Source organism: Helicoverpa zea, chromosome 26 (assembly GCF_022581195.2).
Source record: "Helicoverpa zea isolate HzStark_Cry1AcR chromosome 26, ilHelZeax1.1, whole genome shotgun sequence".
Classification (NCBI taxonomy): Eukaryota; Metazoa; Arthropoda; class Insecta; order Lepidoptera; family Noctuidae; genus Helicoverpa; species Helicoverpa zea.
Window position 1 is genome coordinate 890,981 of NC_061477.1, and position 21,687 is coordinate 912,667.

Sequence of the window (21,687 nt, forward strand, 5' to 3'; positions counted from 1 at the left end):
TGTTTTTTTTATTCCTGTTATTTTGGTATGAAATTATTAAAAAATAAAGAATGTGCGTGTAGAGTGAGGTATGTAGGTATGCATAGTCCCATCCTACTTCCTACTAATATTATAAATCTAAAAGTTTGTGAGAATGTGTAAATAAATGTAGATATGTTTGTTATTCTTTCACGCACAAACGGCTGAACCAATTTGGTTAAAATTTGGTATGTAGGTAGGTGATACCCTTTATTAACACATAGGCTGTTCTTTATTAGCTCTCCGCGCGGAATATGCTGCGGGCGGAAGCTAGTATTCCCATATAGCCCAAACAAAAAGACACAATAAGGGTTAAAGGGGAAACAAAAGGTAAGTAGAAAAATAGTAAAATGCAAACAAAAATTAACGGCGCTGTGCAGTATAAGTTTTCTCTTATCCTTTCCGCCACCTTTGCACCATCACATCCTCGCAAGAGGAGGCGACGGCATTCCACATTTCATCGCTCCGGACCATGCAGGCAGGATACGAGTCTTACCTATCTTCTTATCAAATCTTTCCCGCTACATCCCGCTACGTGTTGTACATGCTAGGCACTCCACCATCGTGTGCAGTGCCGCTACATATTTAATCAGTGATATATACCCATCCAAAACAAAAATGTGAAAGGCTGCCAAGTTCTATAATATGGGAATGCTTCGCCTATAAAAGAAGTGAGATCTGAATAAGTACCAAGTTCCATACACATACCTCAGTTAAAAATAGTTACTTTTTAATGATGTTACTTGGCAAGTTTTCACACACCTTGTTATAAACCTACTAAACGCAATGAATCAAGTATATAATTTTCTATTAAAACTTGCCAAGTAACATGATTAAAATGTAACTATTTTTAACTGAGGTATGTGTATGGAACTTGGTACTTATTCAGATCTCACTTCTTTTATAGGCGAAGCATTCCCATATTATCGAACTTGGCAGTCTTTCACATTTTTGTTTTGGGTGGGATTTCATTTATTTTTGTAAGGTTGTTTATTTTATTTTTTTCTTATGATTAAGTTAGTTAAGGAAATGTCTCATTTATACTATCTTTCAGATTTTTGAATATGCACTATGCATCTTACAAAGAAATGAACTAGATTAACTATATAAATGTACTAGATTTACCAACTGACTGACATGACATGTTATCATATACTATGTTCGTGGATCAAAGTTACACATTCGTTATTTTCGTAAGTGACTCACATTTGGCCGTTTTCAGATTTTTACTTTGACTAAATACAAACCTTTGTAACGAATTTCAGATCGGTACGACCATTCGAAGTTTTAGTTCCTTAGGGGTATAAATTTACACCGGGTATAAATTTACACCTTCATTATTTTGAAACTGACTCGCACTTGGCCATTTTCAGATTTTTCCCTTTACCTTAACATAAAGACCTACCTACCTCCATGCCAAATTTCAAGTCAATACGACCATTGGAAGTGGTCTAGGTTTTTGATGAGTGAGTGAGTCAGTCAGTCAGTGAGTGTATAGTAAAAATAGCGATTTTCTGACGTCAATATCTCAAGACCTACAATAGGTATATTAATGAAATTTTGTATTTTAGATAAGTGAGGGGGTCTCAGCAGATACTAGAAATTTGATATGCGTAAATAAAATAGATTTTGAGTTATAGGGGGGTCGAATTTGGCCCGAAATGGTTCGTGTAATCTTGTACTCGTGTCTACTTTCTCATTATAATTATATTTAATTACGGCTTATTTTCCAACTTGCTTTTAAAATTACAAGTAGGTATCTCGCTTTATTTTTAAACCTTAACAGCCTTTGTTTTGCACCAATTTCTTATAATATTGTCGTTTAGCGTCTGAACATCGAGCATTTTTAGTTTTTATTAAAACGTTTTCTTTTAACCTCCTCTATCTCTTAAGCTAATCAACTTATGGAAGTCTTGTTTTTACAAAGATACCAAATGTGTCAAGCAATGTTCACATTATTTTGATTTCTTTTCTGACGTACGGAATGACACATCCGGCAATATATCCGACAATATTTGTTTTAATGTCATTGATAACTGGCACATCTAAATCTAAGTCGTGGTGGCCCAGTGGTTAAAGAACCAGCCTCTCGAGTATGAGGGTGTGGGTTCGATTCCAGGTCAGGCAAGTACCAATGCAACTTTTCTAAGTTTGTATGTACTTTCTAAATATATCTTAGACACCAATGGCTGATAAACAGGTGAAGGAAAACATCTTGAGGAAACCTGGACTATATAGTCTGAAATCACCAACCCGCATTGAGCAAGCGTGGTGATTAATGCTCAATCCTTCTCCGTGCGAGAGGAGGCCTGTGCCCAGCAGTGGAACGATAAAAAGGCTGTAACAGAACAGTAACAGAACAGAACATCTAAATACTGAGCTAAATTGTTCAAATCGGTGGGCAGGTCCTTTAAAAAAAAAAAATTGAAAGTACCACTTTCAGAGTATCCGCTGTCTTCTTGTCGGTACGATGAAGTCGTTGAATTAATAATTTATAATTTGTGTAGCGGAAGTACAGGTCAATATTTCCAGTTTCTAGACTTCGCAACACCACTTCGTCGAACATGATTGCGTAAATAAGTTTATGAGGAGAAAGGAGATCATTCAAGTCTCGAACATTTTGTACCCAAAAATGAAAGTGCCGGCCAGAGAAAAATAATAATAGATTCTTGTAGAGAATAATCTCCTAAAGATTTTTCACTATTACAAGAATCGTCTACAGTTAACCCCCAGGCTGCTATTTGACTTTGAAAATACTAAAAAAATCCAACAATGTTTGGAGCATTACGTTACGTTCCCAAACTGGAGAAGGCAGGCGCTGCCTTCAGACGACTCCTGCCTAACCTATTCATCAAAGTCATCAAATGACCCCAAGCCTTGGCCCTGGTGTCAGCTCCACTGGGGCCCACTGGGGGTTGCTGACGCAACTGACGCACTGGGGGTTGCTGACGCTGAGTAAGGATATCATTGATTCTCGTCTAGGATAATGCCCTGATGATTTTTTACTATTATAAGGAACGTCTTCGGTTAACCCCCAGACTGCTATTTGAGTTTAAAGTGGGAGTACCGTGAATAAAAACTCTGTACTTGAATGTTTCGGGAAATACGTCCACAGTATTTTTTAACTGACCAAACGTTTACGATACCCCTCCTGCTACACCGAGGAGCCTCTAACTGATTTAAACCCATGATGTGGTTCATTCTGACCGTTTACCAGGGCCGCGGTAACTCTTTCGAACAATCCCGCAGCCCCGGCAGGGTTTGGCCCTGCTTGGCCCAACTGGGTTTTGCTGACTTTCTGTGGAGGGTGTGGAACAATGCACGTCGCCGACGCCTGTTGTCTCCAAGGAGACGGAGGGACGGTGACCCAACCGAAATTCTATAGGGGCGAGGGAAAATGGGATGTCTTCGTCTCCTTCTGCGAAGCATGCCAGACAAGGAGGCGGTGTAATAACTGAGAGTTCGCGCCTCTCATCCCAGCCACTACGGTGGACGTGGAAGTCACCACGCTCGTCGGGTATCGAGACGATTCCCGGTCACCGTAGATGTGGGTCAGTGGGTGATGAGTTACGGGAGGCTCATCGTCCCTCCGTCTCCTTGGAGACAACAGGCCTGTGTCGGAGGCTAGCGTTGTTCCAAGCCCTCTACAGAGCAAGCCCCAGTGGGGCCTACCAGGGCCAAAACCTGCCGGGGGGATTGCTCGAAAGAGTTACCGCGGCCCTGGTACATGGTCATAAGGAACATGCTGGGTATAAATCAGTAAGTCTCCTCGGTGTAGCAGTGGGAGGGGAGGTCTACGTGGACGATATTTCCCGTAACATTCAAGTATAGATTTTTTTATTCACGGTTCTCACACTTTGAACCCAAATAACAGTCTGGGGGTTAATCGAAGACGTTCCTTATAATATTAAAAAATCATCAGGGCATTATCCTCGACGAGAATCAACGATATCTTTACTCTGGCGTCAGCAACCCCCAGGGCCAAGGCTTGCCGGGGCTGCGGGATTGTTCGCGAGAGTAACCGCGGCTCTGGTACAGAAAGTGCTTAAGAAGTGGGTTTTAGTCAGTAAGAGTTCGAGACATAGCGGGGAGGGGGGGGGGTCATTTGATTTGAAGACTTTCCAGGTTAGGCAGGAGTCGTTTGAATTCATTTCATGACTTCCCAGGTTAGTTTGGGGATGTAATGTAATGTAATGCTCCAAACATTGTTGGTTGTTTTGTATTTTCAAAGTCAAATAGCAGCCTGGGGGTTAACTGTAGACGATTCTTGTGATATTAAAAAATCTTCAGGGCATTATTCTCTACAAGTATCTATTGTTTTTTTTCTCTGGCCGGCACTTTCATTTTTGGGTACGAAATGAATGATGTCCTTTCTGCCATTATTTGCAACGCTGTAAAAGCTTCTTGGGTAAATCCTGGTTCGCTTTTAATGTTTGTTGAAGGTGAGGCAAGCAACTATTGAAGGTTTTTCTGACGTAGTCATAGCCCTTTGGAGAGTTGGAGAGTAATAATTTAATGACAAGCAAAATTTTCTGATGGCCGGTGAATATTTACATATTTACATTGTGAAAAAGTTCAGTTGCTATAATATTCTCACTTAGTAAGTTATGTATGAGTGTTGCAATTTATATTTTATTGATTTATTATTATATTTTAATTCCTTTAAAATTTTCTTCAGTGAATCGTACCTTTTTTGCAGACGGCGATATTTTTGTTGTAATGTTTTTAACATACGTTGAGTAGAAAACCGTAGCAACTTTTGTTTCCTTAAATCTTTTCTTAATTGGCTTTCTCTGGGTGTATCGAATATGGAATCCAGGTCCGAATCTCCAATTTCTGGTACTATGGAATTTTCACTTACTGATTTCTCGAGTACTATGACTAAGTCTGAAGGACTAGCTTGGTCCTGTGAAACAATTTGGCTCGTTAAACTTTCATCAATCTCCGATTCAGATGTTTCTGATGTTGATGATGACATTTCGCACAACTTTCTTGTCGGTTTTGATATTTTTTTAAGCAACCGACGACCTTTTTCGGTAAAGTAAAAGTCATTGTCTTTAAAATGCAATGAGCATACAACGCAAAATTTTGAAGGAAGCCATTCATTATCCTGCCTGCTTTGGCGAATAATAGTGACCCATTTATCGCGTACAACCGGATTCGTGGGCAATCTGCAAAAACATAATTCAAATAATTGTAGGTGTGAGTGGGAGGGGCTGGCACGTTACACTATGTACAAAATGATAACGATTATCGGCCAATAGAAAAAGCTCTACCAGCTCCCCTATTGATTGCATTGCAACTAATAATTCGAAAATGAAAAATATCACTAATGAAAACCTCTAATAGTATGTAAACCTCTAAAATGTCACTTGGCAAATCCTAATTATTGCAATAAAACACTACAAGTAATAATAAAATACTTCATAAACCGCAATGTTCAATGTCTTGAAATATTACAATTTTAACTTTTCTCACGCAAAAATACGAATAGAGCCTCGCTCGGGGGTGCCCGAAGTCCCGAGTCTTTGTCCGTCTGAATGGCCACTCGTGACGAGTGACGTCGCTGGTTGCTGCAGGAGACGAGTGACTCGTCTCCTGCAGCAACCAGCGACGTCAGCGAAGTGCTAGTGACGGGGTTGATCACTCTATGGGCTCTAATCCATTTATTTTGTTTCTGCCGACCCATCTACCGACCTATTTTTTTATTTAATAACCCCCTGGGTGGAATAAAGTAGCGCAGCAGAGGAATAGACCTTGACAACTTGTGATCTTGAGTCATTACGACCATACGTTATAAATACATACACTATATATTACGACTGCGCAGGGGTATTTGTGAATTGTTTAATACTGCAAGAATGTTGAGTTGCGTGGAACCATCAGTATCGATAGTTAATGGCAGAAGGTTAAAATATACGAATGAATCGTCAAGAATTTAAATGCACCATCGATGTTTTTTATGTACAATACACATTCCCCTAATTCAGGGTAATTTTTATTATTGTATGTACAACCTCTTTGGTTAGGTATGTACATAGCCGAAAAATTGATAGAAGTGTGTTAAAAAAAAAAATGAAATGTCAGTTGTTGTAAAAAGCTTGTTATGTGTGAATTTATAAAATTAAATATATAATTGGACCCTCTTGAAGACTTTAAGACTTTTAGTATCCATTTGACGTCGGAGGATTTTTATTCCACAAATTACGCATCTGTATTAGGTTACGGGCCAGCGGAAAATCTTTCCCGTCAATATGGAAAATTTTACAACTAAAATTCAAATCGGTCAGCTCAAAGGCAGTGAAAATTGGGCTACATGGAAGTATAAAGTTTCCGTAATGTTGCGTGGCACAGAAGGCGCCATGGAGGCAGCAGAAGGAAAGCTTCGGAAGCCGATTTTAGGAACAGGCGATGGTGCAGTGATGGCCTATAACTCAGAGTTATTGAAGTATAGGAAGGCAGACAGCAACGCCCTGCTCATAATGACCAGTAACATGACCGAAGAGACGCTGATGAAAGTCATGAGGTTCGAGACAGCACATGAAGTCTGGGAGGAACTTCATAGATTATTTGATGGACAGTCCGAAGATCGCGCATACACGTTATGCATGCAGTTTTTCAGCTATAAAAATAGTTCAGAGGATGTGTCGACAATGATGTCAAAACTGAAGAACATCTGGAACAATTTGAATGCTGAAATTTTGAAGACTGATCCCAATATGAAGTTACCAGATATGTTTTTGATTTGTAAAATTTTGGATTCCCTCGACGACAAATTTTTTAACTTCAAATCCAGCTGGATGCTGTTGAACAAACAGGAGAGGACCATAGACACACTAACAGCACAACTCTGTGGGTACGAGAGGGCACTTAGTAATCATAATGAAGAGACTGAAGAAGTGCTCGCCTCTACCTCTAAGCCGCAGCTAAAAATAAAATCCAGAGACGAGAATTTGAGGTGTAGGTACTGTTCACAAAAGGGACACCGCATCAAGAACTGCAAGCAGTGGAACCAAGATGGCAGACCGAAGAAACCACCTTCACAGTCTACGTCGACGAAGCAGCAAGTGCAGAATATTACGCTGATGATATATACTTGCTCAGAGGATAAAGATGCAGAACATTGGTATGTGGACAATGGTGCCACAACTCACGTAACCAATAGGGAAGATATATTCATAAATTATGAGGACTTTGGGTCGAACCACACCGTAACGACGGCAGACGGCACCGTAGTTCCTGCAAAAGGGAAAGGGTCTGTGGTGGTTGAAACAAATGTTAACGGCAAAATTATGAAGCTTACCCTAAGTGATGTCTGGTACGTGCCTAAACTAACGAAAAATCTGCTATCTATGCTAGCTGCACAGGACAAACTGCGAAACAGTACATTTATTTCCACAACTAAAGAGTGCAGATTGGAATTAAATGGTCAGGTTATTGCAGTAGGTAACAGGGAACATAATGGTGGACTGTATAAGTTACAGATGAAGACAGTTCTACCGAGTAAACCTGTACAAATTAATGCTGTTGATCCATCATGCTTACTCCAGCTATATCATGAGAGGTTTGGTCACCAGAACAAGAAGTACATTAAGGATCTTGTTAAGAGGGAACTGGGGATTAATCTAAATCTAGAGAGTGATATACAGTGCGAAGGATGCATCTATGGTAAAGCACAGCGACTGAAGTTTGGCAAGAGAGAAAGAGCTAATATGCCTGGAGAGCTGGTACACGCTGATATATGCGGACCATTCCCGGAGAGCTATGGCAAACATCTCTATTTTGTTCTTTTTAAGGATGATTACTCCGCGTTTCGTCACGTTTTCTTCATTCGCAACAAAAGTGAAGTAAAGGACAAGCTTAGTCAATTCTTAAAAGAAGCTAAAAACGCTGGACATACAGTTAGAACATTATTGAGCGATAATGGTGGAGAGTTCGACAATAAAGCTGTTCGAGATATTCTTCACAAGCAGGGAATAATCCAGCGACTCACGATGCCATACACCCCTGAGCAAAATGGGTGCGCAGAACGAGAAAACAGGACTTTAGTAGAAACCGCTCGATCATACATGCACTCAGGACAGGAGTTTCCACAAGCCTTGTGGGCAGAGCTTATTAATACAGCTGCTTACGTTCTCAATCGCACTGGACCCACTAGGGAAGCAGGGAAAGTACCGTATGAGCTTTGGCATAACAAGAAGCCTAAGATCTCTCACTTGCGTGTAATTGGTAGTGAATGTTACTTCCACATTCCTAAGCAGAAAAGGAAGAAGCTACAGAAGAAAGCTATTAAGGGCAGACTTATTGGATACGATAACGACGATGGGTATCGCATCTGGAATGGAAAAAAGACCGAAAGATCTAGAGATGTCATATTTAGTCCAAGCATCGAATTGAAAATCCCAACTGCATTGCCAAGTCTTCAAGAAGAAATGAATTTACCACCAATTAATGAACCAAGTAGCAGTGAGACAGAGGGAGATTTCGATCTGATAGACACAGAGGGAGTGATCTTATCGGAACATGTTCCAACCCAGATAAGTTCACCAATAAGAGAACCAGAAACTTGTGATAATGAGTCTAATGAACATGCTCTAGAGGGAGAGTATGATACAGCTACCAATGACGAGGCTGTATCAGGAGATCATGTTCATGATGCTTCAGAAGCAGATCAAGCAGAAGAGTTCATTGATGCTCAAGAGGAGATAAGGGAACCTGAAGTTCACAGGTATAATTTGAGAGACAGGTCAACCCTTAGACCTCCACAGCGGATGAAGGATTATATCTGCCTCATTGACTCTGATCATTTTCCTGAGTCTTACGAAGAAGCCTTGGGAAGAGAAGACAGAGATGAGTGGCTGAAGGCATTAAACACAGAAATGAGATCGCTATTGGAAAACAATGTATGGAGTCTATGTGAACTACCGCCCAACAGAAAAGCACTACCATGTAAATGGATATTCAGAATAAAAAGAAATCCAGATGGTTCTATTGAAAAATATAAGGCGCGGTTAGTTGTAAAAGGCTTTAAACAGAAGAAAGGTTTGGACTATGACCAAACTTTTAGCCCCGTTGCTAGACATGCTACAATTCGAGCACTTTTGAGTGTTAGTGCTCAAGAAAAACTACATATTGTTCAGTTTGATGTAGCCACTGCGTTCCTAAATGGACGATTGACGGAGGACATTTTTATGAAGCAACCAGATGGTTATGGTGATGGTTCCAAGAAAGTGTGTCGTCTAAATCGCAGTCTGTATGGCTTAAAACAAGCACCAAGGTGCTGGAACAGCTGTTTTGAGGACATAGTACTAGAGATGGGCTTCAAACAGAGTGATGGTGATTGTTGTCTCTTCACTAAGAAAATTGGACAGAAGAAAATTCTGATCACTCTGTATGTTGATGACGGTTTAGTCGCTGCTACAGACGCAGAGTTGGCGAATGGCTTTCTAGAAGATCTGAAAAGGAAATTAAAGATCACAGTCAAACCAGCTTCATATTATTTAGGCCTTCAAATTAAGACCGCAAGTGACGGTTCTATAACCATCAATCAAGAAGCATATTTAAAGAAGATATTAGAGCGTTTTGGGATGGTTGACTGCAATCCAGTCTCTACTCCTATAGAGAAAGAAGGTATTCAGTCAGGGAAAGTGGTCCCTGCAGAAGAACAAAAGAAGTTTCCCTATAGAGAAGCAGTCGGCGCCCTCGCTTATTTGATGGTAGGCACTCGTCCCGATATCGCTTATGCGGTGGGAGTAGCCTCTCGTAAGCTAGAAAATCCTACAAAGGAAGACTGGAACACAGTTAAAAGAATATTCCGGTACCTGAAGGGGACAATCTCTCTCGGATTGACATATGGAAGTGAGCCTAAACAGCTAATAGGCTACAGTGATGCTGATCACGGAGGAGACTCTACAACTGGAAGATCAACTACTGGCGTAGTATGTTTGTACGCTGGTGCTGCTGTGTCTTGGCTTAGTCAACGACAAGCCACAGTTGCTATATCCACAACAGAAGCGGAGATAGTGGCTGCTAGTGAAGCTGCTAGAGAACTAGTATGGCTGCAAAGAATTTTTGCAGATATGACAGATCTAGAAGAGATACCTGTCCTTAAAGTGGATAATGAGGCCGCTATAAGATTAGCTCACAACCCAGAATTCCATAAGAGGACAAAACACATCCGTACTAGACACTTCTTTGTGAGAGAAATGGTGCAAGAAGGAACTCTAACTGTTGTGAAGACAACTTCAACAGATCAGCTGGCTGATGTGTTTACCAAGGCAGTTCCCAGACCTCGGCTCGTGGATTTGCGAGAAAGGATTGGGATGCATTAGGCATCCGAATACTTCTCATCAATTAGGGAAAGTATTATTGTATGTACAACCTCTTTGGTTAGGTATGTACATAGCCGAAAAATTGATAGAAGTGTGTTAAAAAAAAAAATGAAATGTCAGTTGTTGTAAAAAGCTTGTTATGTGTGAATTTATAAAATTAAATATATAATTGGACCCTCTTGAAGACTTTAAGACTTTTAGTATCCATTTGACGTCGGAGGATTTTTATTCCACAAATTACGCATCTGTATTAATTTTCCCATCATAAATTAGCAACACACGATTTACTGTCAAAGTTTTATATTTCAAGTGAGCCGAAAATATTTTATGGAAAATAAATAAGAAAAACAATAATAATAACAAGAGTTACTTGTGGAAAGATATCCCATCTTGTATTCTTAGATTTTGTGAACAACTTTTGCAGTGTTTAAACACACAAGACGGCATATTTTGAATTTTATTGACAAATCACTAGTGATGTGTGAGCGAGACGACGCGTAGCTTGCACAGGTAGCTTGGTACTGTCGCGAGTTTGTTTGTTTGTATTAGCTTTTGATTGTGTATTTGCTTTGGTGGACACACTCGCGTGTTCTGAGCGCTCTATCTGCCTATTTCTTTGATCTGAGAGTTCGTAACACAAATAAACCTAACCTCAATCTACCATTTTTGTAAACAATAAGAAAATGTCAAAATAATATTTTGTTGTGTAAATAAATTGCAATATATGTGATTTAAAAGCTCAATATACCTTAAAACCTGCAGGTGGTGATAATAAATGAATGAAAACATGTTAAATATCAAGGAGAAACTCCGAAATGTTCTCCACAGCGGCCAATTTTGCGGAATTTGTTTGGAAAACGATGATAACAACAATATGAGCACCATTGACGAAGTTATAGAAATTATTGTGAATCAACAAGTTCGCACTAATCCTTTAAGTGCCATGATTAATGTGGTATTCAATCAGGTAAATAATCATCACCATTTGTATAGCTTTTTCCCAACTGTGTATGTATGGTTGGCTTCCAGTCTAACCGTATGCAGCTAAGTACCAGTGTTTTATTAGGAGAGACCATCTATCTGACCTCCTCAACCCAGCCTGAGCAACCCAGTGACTCTTGTGACTTGGTAATCCTAATTGACAGACTTACTGGCTTCTGACTACCTGTACTTACTGCCAAAGATGTGGAATTTTTCAATGAGAACCAGAACATAAAGCATGGACATATAGTATGCATGGCAGGGTCAAATAAGAACTGTTATGTCTTTATCAAGATTCCATGTCCTTATTTGCTAATCTATATAAATGAAAATGAATTGTTGTTCGTTAGTCTGATTAAAACTCGAGAACGGCTGGGCCGATTGAGCTGATTTTGGTTTTAAAATGTTTGTCGTAGTCCAGGGTAGGTCTAAACAGTGAGCAAAAAAGCAAATGACGGTACGAAGTTCGCCGGGTCAGCTAGTATGATATACAAATCTCTTATATCTTTATTGTGTGTTTAATATGTCCATTACTCAACCTAATGATGTTTTGAATTATTTTTCCAGGGAGAAAACTTCTTAGCGCACACACAGATATGCAACAGCTGCACAGAAAAACTAATACAGGCATATATTTTCATAGAAAATGCTAAAGAAACATTCAAGATTATTGACAACTATGTTAATGATTTGTTCAAGAAATCAGATGAAATCTACCAGCATTTGCCTGACTCACAAATAGAAAGTAGTAATGTAGTTATAGTTTTAGATAATGTTCTTGAGCCAACTGCAGAAAAGGAGAGAATAGATATTTTAAAACATGACATCAATAAAGTTCCTGAAAACAAGAATGAATTCCAAGAAGTTAAAAAAGAAACACCAAAAACAAAATATTCCAAATTCAAATGTACAAAATGTCTTGTAAAACTACCTTCATATAGAGCGTTGAAGCTACATAGATACACATGTATGAAACAGAAAATAGAATGCAAAATATGTTTCAAAAGATTTCGAAATCAGCAATACTTAAATTCACATTACAAAGTGCATGCCAGTTTGAGATGCAAGATTTGTCACAAAATTCTTCACGAGGAAGAATTACTCGAACACCTTAAAATAAAACATATTGATTCTTTACATACATGTTCTCAATGTAATGAAGTATTTTATACACTAAACACTCTACAAACACATGAAAAAATTTGCCACAAAATCAAAGGAGAAAACCCGCACTGCTTGATGTGCCTTAAAACTTTTACCAAAGAAGAATTAAAGTTACATAATTGCAAATACAATTGTCCGGAATGTTCTGAAGTACCGTGCATGCATTATAAGTATCTGATGTTTTATCGAGAACAGATATTAAACCGTGCAGGCAAGGCGAAGTGTTTAGACTGTGATTATGTCTGTAGAAGAAAGGAAATCTTACTCGGACATGTAAATAGAGAACATTTGGACCATCATCCGTTCACATGTGATAAATGCGGACAACAGTTTTATTCCAAAATAGTTCTAACGTCTCATATACACAAGTTTCATGAAGACTTCTTTGTATGCAGATTCTGTGATTCAGAATTCAGCAATATTAACACATATACACAGCATGTGGAAGCCTGTGAGGATATAGAAAGGAGTTTCGTTTGCGATGAGTGTCCAGCCTCCTTTGATTCATCAGATAATCTAACTAAGCATATAAAATGTAGACATAGTACTGATGTTTTCCCATGTGGATTATGCAACAAAAAGTTTCTGAAAGATTCTAAGAGAAAGGAACATATGGTCAAGGTACATAGTGGCCTACAAAGTAAGAACAAAGTCATTAATGTGCAATGTGTTGTGTGTCAAGAGACCTTTGATACTAAAGGGGAATTAGTACAACACATGAGGTCTCACGGACCGAACACAACCTACCCTTGTAGAATATGCAATACTGAGTATGAAACCTTAAGACAGTTTAGAGCACATTACCGCAAACACAACGGACCATTTGCCACTTGCCACATCTGCGGTAAAGAGATGAGAGAAATTCTTCTGAAAAAACATCTAACTACCCACACAAATTCTATAGAGACCTGCGAAACTTGTGGCAGGTCATTTCCGAACATAGCTTTGCTAAAATCTCACCAAAAAGTTCATTTGGAAAATGTGCCATGTCCTAAATGTAATAAGATGATCAACCCAGCTAGATTGCGCAGGCATTGGAGAAGACATTTAATGGAGGAGAATCCTGGTAATACAGGAATTAAAAAACAGCAGCCAAACTTGAAATGTGAGCGATGTGACTACAAAACTTGGAACAACACACTGCTAGAATGCCATATGAACCGTCACCACTTAAAGATTAAGCCTTACGTTTGCCATATATGCAGCAAAGATTTCATAGGAAAACATTTATTGAAGAAACATATAGAAACACATAACATGAAAAGCGTTATGTGCATGGTCTGTCTAAAGAGTTTTGCTAACTCTGCATGCCTGAAAATGCATTTACGTTTGCATACTGGTGAGAAACCTTTTACTTGTGAAATTTGTGGAGACCGGTTCCGATCTTCGAGTATAATGAATGTTCATAAGTTAAAAAAACATTCGGATAAAAGCAATAGTTGTCCGTTATGTTCGAATAAGTTTCATACAGTGAGAGATTTAAGGAGACATGTGATTAAAGTGCATTGGAAGCAGAAAGATAAAAGATTTGACCCTCGAGAGATGAAAGGGTTGGATAAAGAACATTATCATTTGTTTCACGATGGGAGGAGGGTTAAAGTTGCTGAGGAAGATGTGGATATTTATATGCCTTGTTCATTGTGAGAAATATAGTATGTATGTTGTTTGAATATGTGTTTTATTCCATTATTTATATACTCACGTGAATTTTCACGTTACGGCGTCTCGTGTCGTAACACCTTAACCGTCAGTTTCACAAAGATCCATTAAAATTAAAGCTTCATTAAATATATTGCTATCACTTATTATCTTGTTGACAAAGAAAGAGCCAGCAATAGATTTAAAGAGGCCTTTAACTTTAATGGACCTTTGTGCAACTCACGGTAGGTAACGTAACAGAGTGAAATCTTTCAGTAGTTTCATGATGTAACTGGAATGTATGGTTTGTCCATGTGCCGGAAATAGTTCCCTCGAGATGCAGGTGAAACCGCGGACGGAAGCTAGTTGTAATTACATGATAATATGTATGTAGTCGGCAGGCTCTGGATAAACACCGTCGGCAACGCCCTCGTTTCGGCACAGGCCGCGAACGTTAGAATATTTGCGAAAAACATTACCCTCCTTCTTTGGCAGTCGGGTAAAAAAGGTTAGGCAGACTTCACCTATGTTTAAAAATAACACAAAAATTATTCAAGAACATGATTTATTGAAATAACAAAGCCAACATTCTCACCCATCCATCACCTTTTTTAAATCAAATATTATTTTACAGGAAAAGAAATATAAGATAATTTTTCATGAGCTACATTTAAGTGCCTAACTACAAAAATTACAAGTTTCAAGTAAGTTTAGGCAACCTGCGATCTTCAAACAAATGGTAATGCTCCTTGGATAACTCTTTTACATCTGCAGGATTAAATGGCACTCCATCTTTGCCTTTCCAATGAACCTTTTTGAAGTGATGCCTCATATCTCTGACCATATAGAACATACTATCACAGAGAGGACAGTTTACAGTTTTCTGTAAATGTTTCTTAATTCTATGGGTCTTCATTAAACTTGAGGATCTGAACTTCTGACCGCAAAGATCACAGGCATAGGGAGTTACTCCTGTATGCATTCTAAAGTGCATTTTCAGACACACGCGGTTTGCAAACTTCTTACCGCAGATAGAACAGAAGCAGCTTTTGTCAGATGTGTGCGTTGCTAAATGTTCCTTCAAGCGTACTTTACCACAAAAATCTTTGCTACAAATGTGACAGACAAATGGCTTGATTTTTAAATGGTATCTGTTCATATGTGTTTCTAAATCACATTTCTTTTTAACTATGTGCCCGCATAACTCGCATTCTATGGCCTGGCCAGGTTTTGCCTTTGCTTTTGCACTGAATCCATGAATTTGTTCCATATGCCGTTTCAGACTTGACGGTTTGATGGTCTTGTCACATAGAAGGCAGGGTTCAGGATCCTTGTGGATTCTCTGATGGAAGATCAGTAATGATTCCAGATGGAATGACTTTCCACATACTTCGCAGACATGACTCAAAACAGCATCCTTTTTGTAAGGGCACCTAACAGTGTGTTGCGCATAGAACGATGCAGCAACCTTCTTACCACATTGAGTGCACTTAATCCTCTTAGTATAGTGCCTTTGATTATGAATATACAGTTTCATTAAGGAATTACACTTTTTTGCACAAGCCTTGCATGGGTAAACTTGATTTTCGGGATGCAATTTCTCATGTTCAAGCATCTCTTTTACGTTTTTGAACATGATATCACATAGGGAGCATTCAATATGCTTTCTCCTCTTCTTACATTGAATACCACCATGAGTTTTTGCATGATGTTCCTGCAGCTCTATTTCAGTAAGGAATCTGCTCTTGCAGAGAGTGCAAGCATGTACTCCTTCATTATGCCTTAAATTCTCATGGTTGGTCAGTTCTTCAGAAACATCAAAGGATGCAACGCACTGACTGCAAGAGAATGGCCGTATGACAACCTTGCAAGATTTCCTATGATTTTCCAGAGTTTTAGCATCCTTGAAGACAAAATCACAATATTGGCAGGACAGATCTGAATGGAACTGTACTATGTGAGTCTTAAGACTCAATTTAGTGTAAAACTGTTGTCCGCAATCAGCACAGGTGAATGGATGGTGATCTAAATGTTCCCTGTTTGCATGTCCTATTAAGTGCTCTTTTCTACGAGTACCATAATCACAGTCTACGCATTTTATGTAACTTACGTGATTCAACACTTGCTCTCTGTAAGACATGAGGTACTTATAATGTATGCAAGGCATCACAAAGCATTCTGAGCAAGAGAACTTGCACTTATGTTTCTTGTTCTTATCTTCTACGAAGTTGGTTAAGCACATCACACAATGAGACTTAGCTTTAGTATCGTTAACTAGATGACTTATTTTGAAATGTGTATTCAATGATTCTTGGGTGTAGTAGACCAAATCGCAAAAATTGCAAGGGTATACCAAATTTGCATGATTACACCTCAAGTGATCCATTAGTTCTTCTTCCGGAAGAATGAGTAGACATAACTTGCACCTCGCTTTAGAATGTGTCAAGTAATGTATGTTTAAATACTGCAAGGTATTATAAGATTTGTCACACAACTTGCATCTGAACACTGTTTTCTTATGCTTAGCTTTTTCATGTTCCTTTAGTGTTCTGAAATTTGTGAATATGTCTGGGCACTCAGCGCATTCATAAGTGTTGTACCGAGGAGTAGAATTTCTTGATGAGCTCAGAGGTTTTATTACAATGTGACCTTCTTTCAAGGTTATATTCGGAGTACCATCAGGTTTCTCAATTCTCTTTTCTTTTATTTCTTTCACTACTGTGTTAACTTTTGGTTCTTCTTTTGTTATTTCTTTTGGTTTCTCAATGCTACAAACCTGAATGATTTTAGGTTTCAGATCTTCTTTTTCCGTTTTAAATGCTTTCATTGGTACAGGTTTTTCAGTAACAACTATTTCAGTCATGGAGTTCATATTGTTAATAGTTTTGTATAAATCTGTGTCATTTTCAAGGACAATCATGACATTGGCTGTTTCATATGTGATAGTGGTGTCAAGTTGAGAATCCACATCAACTACTTTGGAGTAAATATCTGAGACGCAGTTGTTGAGGATTCTTGTAAGCTGTTTTGTATTGTGGATGAAGAGGTAGGCTTGTATTGTTTTTTCTGTGCAACTGTCACATAGGTATTGACTTGACATCAGGAATTCAGTCTGAAAATAAGAAACGTCATAGTTTTCATTAGAATCATTTATGAATTGAAATTAATGAAGAAACTCTTGTGTTATTTTACAGAGCTTAGACTTTGCAAACATGATAAACTATGAAAAAATATTAGAATTTAAAAATGAGTTGCTTGCATAAAAATATTTGCTTTTTCTGCACATTTAAAAAGTATATACTGAAATTAACTTACGTCTTCATTAAAAATATAATTTAAAATATCTTGCAAACATTTAGACAGCTTCTGCTGGCTAATAACAAACTCCATGTCAACGGAACAGAAGTTCCCCTTGTTCTCCAGGCACAGGCCGCAGAACTGCGGTGAAGTCCATAACGTCTGCAGTTTGTGTTTGATCCAGTCTACATTGTCAGGATTGCTAGGTTTCACTGCTTCCTCCATTTTGAATTATCTGTAAAATGAAAATAGTAAGTCTTAGTTACTTAGATACTATTTAATAAAATAAAAATGTAAGTTCTTTCGCGTTACGGTCTTTTAGGTATTTGTTTTGTACAGTTATCGGCACGGATATCGGGCCATGACCTTCACCTGCGCAGAAGCGGTTTACTGCCTTATTGCCTTATGCGTACGGGTGCGCAAAGCGATATCCCCACTCTTCCGCCGAGAGCCCAATATCCGTGCCGGTATCTGTACTTTAGTTATTTTGTTTGTTTGTTATCTTAGGCAGTTTAGGGTGGTCATAAGCCAGAAACTCTGACAACCAGTCTTATCAAGAGGTATTGCGTTGCCAGGGGAACTGAGAAGGTCAGATAGGCAGTCTTCTTGTAGAACATTCATTTTCAGTTGCATACCTACGGCTAGACTGCAAGCCGGGTTAGTGTGTAGCAAAGGGTGTGCAAGGCTTTTGGGACTTAGAAAATTTTTCATAAAAAATGAAAATTTCTGAAAATGTCCAGTTTTTCATTTCTATCGTATAGAATACTTAAAAATAAGATGAAAACCATCTGGGCACCTTTTGCCTAGTAGGCATATGACAAGGAAGTAGTTCTCTTGGGACGGGTGAAACGGCGGGAACTTTGCGTATAGCAGCATTTTGTTAAGTTCAAAAAACTGAAATGTAATTTCAAACTCGGTTTGAGTAAAGCATAACTTCAGAATAATCTGTGGCCATCGATTAGCTTTTTAGCACTGTTTTCTGTTAGTCTAAAAACATAAAAATAATGACAACGAAACTCTCGAAATGTCATTAGGAAAATTTCCATTCTCATTTCGAGCTTTTGAGCATGATTAAGTGAGAGGAAGCTCTGTCAGTCGTAAGCATTGCTCAAAATGTTAATATTTCTCCCTGAATTACCTGAATCAGATTGTTTTGATCAAAGGTACGTATTGCTTTTATAAATTCCCGTACTTAGGTTATGTTACGTACACATTTTGTGGGACAAAATGGCGTATCTATTTTCAGTTTGAAAAATGGTTGCGTAAAATTATAATTAAGCGTTTGTACAAATAGAAAGGAAACACAATTTAATGAAATAACTTGTCCAGAGCTAGAAATCGTCTCACCTTACGCCTTTTCACGTTCCAGTTTATTTCTTGAGCACTCGATAAAATTAGCTTTGGAAGTTATCTGTCAATTTCGATTTTAGAATGAATGGCGAATGGCGACAGAGACGGATAGTGATCGTAAAAGCAATAATTTAAGGTCAAAGATTTCACAAATATAAATGAAAGGGCGATATATTTTGTCTTGAGTAATGTTATTTTAGAAATGATTAAATCATTGCAAAACACAATAAAGTCAAAGGTTCTGATTATGAAAAACAGTGACATGGAATGCTTCCGTACAACCAACGATCCGCCCCCCGCGTCGCGCGTTTCTGCTAAAAATCACGATATTTTCTGAATCTATCAACAGGGGCCAACTTAAGGATACTAATTTAGTCGATTCATCGGCTTCCAAGTTCGACTATTGTAGAAATCTTGAGTGGACTACTCTAAATTAAAAACTTGTTTAGTTTTGTTTGTTTGACATTTTTCTACAGTGTAATGTTAGTTTATTTATCTAGTTTATAAATATTTATTTATTTTAAAATTATAAAAATGGACATGTTAAACTTACTGATAAATCCAAAATCTATGAACAGAGTATGTTTTTTGTGTTATAAACAAAGCGAAAATACTACCAATTTACACGAAGATATTGAAATACACGATGAATATTTTAGTTTGAATTTAACTTTATGGAATATTATGAAAAAGTTATTTCCATCTCACGTAAGTAATTTTTGATCTACAGCCAAAGGCCAACTCCGCCCCTAAGACGACCCACTGACCCAACATAGTATCTTGTAGCCTTAAAAAATTAGGAACCTTCAACAAGAATAATTTTATTTGACTTTGAAAGAATACCAAATATATTAACTAATAAGTTTATCACCTTTCTTAGAATTTAAAATAGGTGCTAGGTTTAACATCTATAACTTTATTTATTCTTGTACATATTAATTACATTTTTAAATATTAAATATAAAAATAAAAAACATTTAAAAATATAAAAAATAGGTTGCCACCGATATCGGGCACAGGGTCCAACATCTATACCTTATTATTAATTTATCATTCAATTTTATTTTTAAACTTGGGACTTCACAATCACATATTTACACATCATTGACAATGCGGTTGTTTATATAGGTATTTTTTATTCATAACATTCTCAGAAAGTTCATGAGTGTGGTACATGCTACAGTACCTATTTCGAAATCAACATTAAATGTTACTAAAATTTACTCCATAGTTTACTCATAAGTGTTAATTAGGTTTAATATTAATTTTCACTGATTTCAGGATTTATTTCTACCACAAGCATGTGATGACTGTGCAAGCCTAATTATTAAGTTGTTTAGCCTCATGCAAAGGAACTATTTCAAAAATGAAATGTTGAACCTCCTTGTAAATAATATTAACGAAGAAGTTGACAACAAAATGGTATGTGAACGACAACCAAAAAAGTACAAATTAAGGGTGCAATTACCTACTGGTGAGAGCATAATAAATAATACTAAAGAACAGCTTAATAGTTTAATAGCTGTAAACTGTTCAAAATGTGATATGAAATTCAAATCTAAAGTATTACTTGAGAAACATTATAAAATTACTCATAAGAATACAAGTTCTGCTAGAATCTGTGATATTTGTGGCAAAGAACTAAAAAATAATTCAACATTAAAAGTCCATTTGGGCGGCCATAAAAGAAAGCAATGTCCCCATTGTTTTAAAGTATTGAAATCTCACTCGCATTTCAATTTGCATTTGAAAAATCATGTTGCGTTAACAAGAAGGAAACGAAAATCAAAATTATACGACTGTGGTAGTTGTGACTACCAAAGTATGAACAAAAACAGTTTAGAAGCCCATATTAATAAGGTCCATTTAAATATCAGGCCTTATAAATGTAACGAGTGCGGAAAAGGCTTTTATAAGAAGAGCAACTTAACTCAGCATTTTGTTACTCATGAAAAAGTGAAGGATAAAACGTGTGAGATTTGTGGAGACACATTTGTCAATGAAAAAACTTTATTTGAACATTTAATGTTGCATTCTGGCCAGAAACCTTTTAAATGTGAGATTTGCGGTGCTGACTTTATAACCTCAGGTCGAAGACTTGAGCATATGAAGAGAAAACATATGGAAAAGACAGAATGTTGTGTAATTTGTGATAAGAAATTCAGTTTGAAGAAAAATCTTAATTCGCATTTAAGAAAAGTGCATGGTACATTATGTTTTGAAACTTGATTATTATTTTTATTACCCACACAAGGTTTTTGCAAATAAATCTATCTTTATGTTTGATAAGGCACAAACTGAATGAGTGTAAATCGTCTTAAGCAATTATTTTATAGTTTCAGTATTTGTTCCATGTATTATTTTTTAATTGTTACATAAGTTATTAGGTTGGCAGCTGTTTGTATTATTTCTAGTCTTATAAGAAAAAGTATTATGTACGAAAGTGTATGGCCAACTGTTTATAATTAATTGCTTCATTTAATTCATGCTATCAAGTTTAGTTACGACATAAAATGTAAGCTCACGCTATTCATCGCTAGATGTCGGTAGTAAAACTTATCAAGGCAGCATAGTTTATATTACGTACGGGTTGAAATTGTATATAATAAATTTCCATATTCCCATTGAAACAAGCCCACGATGAAAGGAAACTCCTAGGTCCTTTCTTCGGGGAAAAAAAAACATGTTTAACTGTAGCTTAGATTTATTTTTATAAAAAAATAAGGTACAAAAGGACACTTCATATTTTCAACAAAGAATTGTCAAATTTACTCCTCTATGCCTCTATCCTATACAATAAATATACAAAATACGGCAGTGTAATGAGTATTATTAATTAAAAACTATTACAAGCAATTTTGTATTTTTTTTACATCACAATATGGTTCCTAGCTCCCTTTTTTATACA

General features: G+C 37.4%; 3 protein-coding genes across 8 annotated transcripts; 2 read left to right on the forward strand and 1 right to left on the reverse strand.

Moving 5' to 3' along the window:
* The first annotated feature begins 10,647 nt into the window (after positions 1-10,647).
* LOC124643104 (zinc finger protein 11-like) lies at positions 10,648-14,164 on the forward strand. 3 transcript variants are annotated; one of them, XM_047181959.1, is made up of 3 exons: positions 10,648-10,867; positions 11,112-11,316; positions 11,898-14,164. In XM_047181959.1, exons 2-3 carry the CDS (start codon positions 11,125-11,127, stop codon positions 14,136-14,138), a joined length of 2,433 nt encoding a protein of 810 aa, XP_047037915.1. In that variant the 5' UTR covers positions 10,648-10,867; positions 11,112-11,124; the 3' UTR covers positions 14,139-14,164. The 3 variants fall into 3 exon arrangements, with proteins under 3 accessions (XP_047037915.1, XP_047037914.1, XP_047037913.1); XM_047181958.1 differs by having other exon boundaries at positions 10,648-10,859; XM_047181957.1 differs by having other exon boundaries at positions 10,648-11,316.
* Positions 14,165-14,680: 516 nt separating this feature from the next.
* LOC124642973 (zinc finger protein 43-like) lies at positions 14,681-19,067 on the reverse strand. 3 transcript variants are annotated; one of them, XM_047181798.1, is made up of 3 exons: positions 18,777-19,067; positions 17,448-17,664; positions 14,681-17,244 (listed from the first exon to the last, which is right to left on the reverse strand). In XM_047181798.1, the coding sequence occupies exons 2-3, from the start codon at positions 17,652-17,654 to the stop codon at positions 14,833-14,835; spliced, it is 2,619 nt and encodes an 872-aa protein (XP_047037754.1). In that variant the 5' UTR covers positions 17,655-17,664; positions 18,777-19,067; the 3' UTR covers positions 14,681-14,832. The 3 variants fall into 3 exon arrangements, with proteins under 3 accessions (XP_047037754.1, XP_047037757.1, XP_047037756.1); XM_047181801.1 differs by lacking the exon at positions 18,777-19,067 and adding an exon at positions 18,568-18,699; XM_047181800.1 differs by lacking the exon at positions 18,777-19,067 and adding an exon at positions 18,226-18,411.
* Positions 18,408-21,635, forward strand: LOC124642974 (zinc finger protein 708-like). 2 transcript variants are annotated; one of them, XR_006985849.1, is made up of 2 exons: positions 18,408-18,592; positions 20,061-20,198. XR_006985849.1 is itself a non-coding variant. In XM_047181802.1 (2 exons), the coding sequence occupies exons 1-2, from the start codon at positions 19,314-19,316 to the stop codon at positions 21,006-21,008; spliced, it is 1,122 nt and encodes a 373-aa protein (XP_047037758.1). In that variant the 5' UTR covers positions 19,100-19,313; the 3' UTR covers positions 21,009-21,635. The 2 variants fall into 2 exon arrangements, 1 of the variants encoding a protein (XP_047037758.1); XM_047181802.1 differs by lacking the exon at positions 18,408-18,592 and adding an exon at positions 19,100-19,487 and having other exon boundaries at positions 20,061-21,635.
* Positions 21,636-21,687: the final 52 nt, after the last annotated feature.